Source organism: Glossina fuscipes, unplaced genomic scaffold (genome assembly GCF_014805625.2).
Source record: "Glossina fuscipes isolate IAEA_lab_2018 unplaced genomic scaffold, Yale_Gfus_2 1, whole genome shotgun sequence".
Lineage (NCBI taxonomy): Eukaryota > Metazoa > Arthropoda > Insecta > Diptera > Glossinidae > Glossina > Glossina fuscipes.
Genome location: NW_023998415.1, coordinates 7,338,798 through 7,344,232, shown reverse-complemented (window position 1 = coordinate 7,344,232; position 5,435 = coordinate 7,338,798). Strand labels below are relative to the sequence as shown.

Sequence of the window (5,435 nt, the reverse complement as noted above, 5' to 3'; positions counted from 1 at the left end):
TATATCTAAACGTTTTAGATTTTTTCTCTTATTCTCTAAGCTGATAATTTAAATTCTTAGAAGAATTTTTAAGGCAAAAGCAATTTCTTATCGTGGCGATTGAAGTAAAACCATATACGTGTATATAAATAAAGGCTGAGCGTTGTATTAACAAAGGCGAAACAACGTTAAGATAACCCGCATTAATTTTGACGACCACCGAAGATGGCCTTTGTAAAATCTGTAAAATTGAACAGTGGATATGAAATGCCTATTTTGGGTCTAGGCACATGGGGGGTAAGTAAAGTATATATTTCTTCAGTTTTTGTCTATCATTTTACTATGATATACAAAAAAATGCTTAGTCATTCTAAAGATATTTATTGCGAAATTGCATCACGCCCTTGCACAGGTGGAGTTTCAATACAGTGAATCACTAAACTTGTATATTTCTGCATCATGAGATTTTGAGTTAGTTTGACTATATTCTGTCGCAAATTATATTGAATATCTGTAAGCAAATAAGATTAAACAAATAAATAAAGTTGCTCGAAATTTGTAATTAAAGTCGCCATAGTCTATTCGTCCAAACAGTAAGCCTTGTTCCCCCCAATATTTCTTTTGGGAACGTCGGTACTACGGACTTCCAAAAAGGTGCGAGAAAACCACAAATTTCTGCCCGTTACGAATAAATAAGAAATGCAACTGTATAAAAAATGAAATATGTAAATAAGAAATAAAAGCATTTTTCGCAAGGCTTTAAAAAATTTGTAGGAAACGGCTCGTTTTAGCACAATCAGATGAAACCATTAGGCATAACCTGCAGGACATGAAATATGGCAAGTATTGGAAAAAAACAGAGAGGTATTCTCCTTCCTCCTTTACATTTAAAATCCCGCTTTCTAGTTTAAAGTAAAAATACAAATATACAGAATATCACAGGGGCTTGTTTAAGACCTCAGGCTCTCAGGTTTAATAACTAATTACTCTTAGCTTTTACTACTATTTAAATAGTCGTTACAACGTATCAGCCTATCGCTATTGGGGCTTTAGCATACTTAACAAACTACAACAAACAATGTAAGCGATAAGAATCGTGCCAATGCCTATTTGGAAATGTTTGTACTTATTTTAATGTGCCTATGATTGGCCGGAGTAATTCTTATTTGCTTAAGGATCAATTTTCTCTTATTATTCCATTTTCTTTCTTTACTTACAGAGCCCAAAAGGTGAAGTGGCTCAGGCGGTGAAAGATGCGATTGATATTGGTTATCGACATATTGATTGCGCTCATGTCTACGAAAACGAACATGAAGTAGGCGAAGGTATTGAAGCTAAAATTAAAGAAGGAGTAATAAAGCGGTCAGTGTTGATTAGAACGATGATGAATAATTTATTGTACATATAATAATAATATAAAAAATTGCATTCTTTTTCTCTTTTATTAGTGAGGATTTATTTGTCACTAGCAAATTGTGGAATACATTCCATCGTCCTGATTTAGTGCGTAGCGCTTGTGAGAAGAGTTTAAAAAACCTTAAATTGGCCTACATTGATATGTATTTGATCCACTGGCCTATGGGATTTAAAGAAGGTGCAGAGCTATTTCCAGCAGATGAAAACGGGAAGACTCTTTTTTCTGATGTCGATTATGTTGACACCTGGAAAGAAATGGAAAATCTGGTTAAGGCTGGTCTCGTTAAATCAATTGGTGTATCAAATTTTAATAAACGACAAATTGAACGTGTCCTGTCCGTTGCCGGTATATCCCCAGCCACTAACCAAGTGGAATGTCATCCGTATTTAACACAAAAAAAGCTTATGGCTTATTGCAAATCGAAAAATATAGTCATTACTGCTTACAGTCCATTGGGTTCCCCAAATCGTCCATGGGCCAAAGCTGGAGATCCCGTATTGATGGAAGATCCTAAAGTAAAAGAAACTATAATTTGTAAATAATTGCAAAATAATTTATTCGACATCCATATTTTTTAGATCTTAACCATTGCAGAGAAGTATGGTAAAACCGCAGCGCAAATTTTAATACGTTATCAAATCCAACGCGGCAACATTGTTATACCGAAATCGGTCAATAAAAATCGTATTGCTTCTAATTTTGATGTATTTAATTATGAGTTATCCGAGGCCGATATGCAGGCAATTGACGATTTCGATTGTAACGGGCGATTTGTGCCTTTACCCCAGTAAGTATTAATTAAGACCTCTTGATTAAGATTTCCCTAAATAATGAATTTATTTAATTTATCAGCGACGCGGGGTTTCGTTAACATTATGATAAATTTTATTTTTATATTTTTGATTTTTACAATGATGAATTTCGTGGGTACTTTTATAAAGTTGGTAAAAATATTTGCACCTTATATTTTGATACATTGTTACTTCTTGCTTATATTGCATCACAATTTGTCCATTATGTAATTTTGGATTTATTTGCACTTATGGTATGCCGAACTGTCTGCACATTTGTGGCGATTTTCATCATTTAATTGTTAAGGATTTTATACCCGCGTTATCACATGATTTCCTTTTCTAAGAGAAGTGGTTTATAATATAAACCGTGTTCTACCTGCGCAACGGGAACATGTTATTATGAGCTCCCCGTCAAAAAAAAAAGATTTCTTATAGTGATTTATATAGTATACATTACAAGTGAACTTTAGAAATGAGTGCAATGCACCGCTAAGGGAAATTGAGCTCATATCAATTGGAGAACGAAACCAATTACAAATTGATTTTATCAACAATGTGTTTGTTAGACACATTTAAAAGTTTCACAGAAATCCTTTACATCGACCGATTGATTATGTCCACCATCATTAAAAATAGTTTAAGTCAGGAACGTGCAATCGCTGCGTTAAATATTAATTTTTATATACAATTCTGGTCATTTCTTTCTTTTTCAATCTTCCTCTCAACATTAACTTTATTCATTTCATTTATTTCGTTTATCTCAGGTTAAAGCATTGAATGTTTTTTTTTTTTCTGTATAATTTCAGTCTTCATGGCCATCCCCATCATCCGTTTGAAAATGATGAATACTAAGTCAACTGACTAATTCAACCAACAGAACAATTTCTATACATATTTTATATTTTTATAGCTGCTTTGAAAGGAAATTCACTGTTTTTTTCCTTAATGGGCTTTTAATAAAGGAATTTTAACTAATCGAGCAAAAGTGCGTAAACCAACTTATGTAAATATAGTAGATTGAAAAATTCTTGGAGTAATTCAAAGAGAAATATTGCGTTATGTAGTGATTGATACTCGGTAATCAGACAATCGCTATTTAACATAATTAAGAACATAAGGACAATGGAAAGAGAGAGACTTGCTCGAATGAGTGGAATGGATCGGAAATCAAATCTTCTGCACAAAGATTATCGAGCTAAGGCCAGGGTATCTCATTGTAAATATAATTAATTGCAAGTGTTTATATAAAATGCATAAAAATTGGAAACTCTCGGAAGAGACGCGGCTTGAATGTGTGGAAAATTTAGTTTATAACTTATGAGAGTCGATCAACCAATTTGGCCCTTAGAAGATTTACAACAAAGAACGCAAACGCAGTGCAGTGCGGAAGTCATTTATAGGCATTTATTGCCGTAAATTGCTATCATAATGTGTTTATAGTCTGTCTTCTCCGCGTCACCTTCCTGAATTAATTTTAGTTGCGTTTGTTGAGACGTTTTTTCATCCTACATGATCGATCATCTTATTATCGCGAATGTTTAGATAGAGCATTGACACTCAAATCGCTTCATTCACAAGCTATCCACAAATGCCAAAGAATTATCTCGGATTATAGGATATAAAATTCTCATAAGGCCATTACAAAAATGATTTCCGTAAATGAAATTCAAGGCGGCTCAGCAGCATGATCTTAAGAGCAGCGAGGATCTGTAAACATGGATTCGTTTAATTTATTTAGAACAAAATTATTTTTGTTTTAGCTATAGGTGCGTCACCCTCTCTCTCTCTCTCTCTTTCTTTCGAATAGTTATCGTGCTTTTGAAAGATCTTTGCTATGTACTGAACGTGGCGATGAATATTTCACATTACATCTGGGACCTGTTTTCTTCCGCTATATTTGCGCTACATTTGTATTATTTCAATCAGTTCGACAACTACCGTTACAAATTCGCGTAGAATTTAAAGCAATTTTAAATGTAAAAATGAATTATTTTTAAAAAATAACTTTACATCGATGACAATAACAGATCGATTATATTCCACTTTAATAAATAATAAGCAAGGGCAATATACTTTTTATTAACGATCCATTGTTCTAAAATATCGGGAAATGTTTTTCATTTGTGATATATAAAATTTCATAACTATTAAGTAAAAAATTTTTGATGATACATTACTTTGAGAGGCTTGGCACGGATATGGAACGTTTATTCGAAATGTTCGGATTGGCTTTTTATGAGAAACATTTTCAAAGGTGCAGTCGAGAATTATTTTTTTCCCCATGTTTGTTTCAATAATTTTTAAATATTTACGTAATCTTTCTTCGAAATTTTCCGCTATATACAGGTGGAATTTTTGCCTGATTTAAAAACTTTTGAAATGTGAAGATTTTCGGTTTGCCTGAACACATAATTTTTGATAAACATCTTGCGAATAAGAGATTTTGAAAGCAAAATGCCAAAAAAAAAAAAGAATTTCAAAGTGACCTTTAATGCGATAGTGGATTTTTTCCAATGCCTTGTTTGTGACTTTGTTAATTCGCTGCTTGGAAAATACGAAAATGACGATCAAAAGGTCCACAAAGTGTCTTAGCTTTTAGTACTACTGCCTTTTGCAATTCTTAAAACCATAATATTTGAGGTAAAAATTTGTTATAAATATTCTTAGTGGAGTTTCAAATAGATCAAACTTGGAGTTGAGATTGATTTGGCAAAAGCAAAAAAAAAAAAAAAGAAAAAGAAATCTTAAAATGTTCTTTAATAGCGTGCCAAATATGACTGAAATTGATCTGAAACTTGTTAAGAACATTTACCAGACTCACCTAAAAATGTTGTCAGAAACCGATGAAAAAAATTATACCTTCAATGGTTGATACTCAGATACGTTCCAAAACAGATGTGTTGGATTATTTTGCGTGTTTATAAAAATTCCTTCAATTTCAACTGTTCATCCGATCATCCAAATATATGGATATAATTATTTTTATGCATTGCTTAATATACCCGTGTAGTACAAAGAATAGCATGCTGAAATAGAGGGAAGATTCGCTGACATGGCTAGTTTAGATAGACGGACGCATCCGCCAAAAAGAACAAATAATGATCAAAACTATCTGTCTTAGCGTTTAGATACTAATATATGCCCAATGAATTACTTAAATGCGGTGATAGGTCAACCGTTATGGTTATGGCCGACATATAAGAGTATATATTATTAAAAAAAAAAAACAAAAAAAACAAAAAAAA

General features: G+C 32.6%; 1 protein-coding gene across 1 annotated transcript; it reads left to right on the top strand.

Moving 5' to 3' along the window:
* Positions 1 to 3,175, top strand: LOC119645292 (aldo-keto reductase family 1 member B1-like). The gene is made up of 5 exons (XM_038045420.1): positions 1 to 276; positions 1,199 to 1,341; positions 1,428 to 1,911; positions 1,975 to 2,183; positions 2,997 to 3,175. The coding sequence occupies exons 1-5, from the start codon at positions 205 to 207 to the stop codon at positions 3,040 to 3,042; spliced, it is 954 nt and encodes a 317-aa protein (XP_037901348.1). The 5' UTR covers positions 1 to 204; the 3' UTR covers positions 3,043 to 3,175.
* Positions 3,176 to 5,435: the final 2,260 nt, after the last annotated feature.

Excerpts from the sequence above, each read along its gene's own strand:
- LOC119645292 (XM_038045420.1), top strand. The coding sequence starts at position 205 with ATGGCCTTTGTAAAATCTGTAAAATTGAACAGTGGATATGAAATGCCT. Across the intron at positions 1,342-1,427 it reads AAAGAAGGAGTAATAAAGCG|TGAGGATTTATTTGTCACTA; the intron begins GTCAGTGTTGAT and ends CTCTTTTATTAG. Across the intron at positions 2,184-2,996 it reads CGATTTGTGCCTTTACCCCA|TCTTCATGGCCATCCCCATC; the intron begins GTAAGTATTAAT and ends GTATAATTTCAG.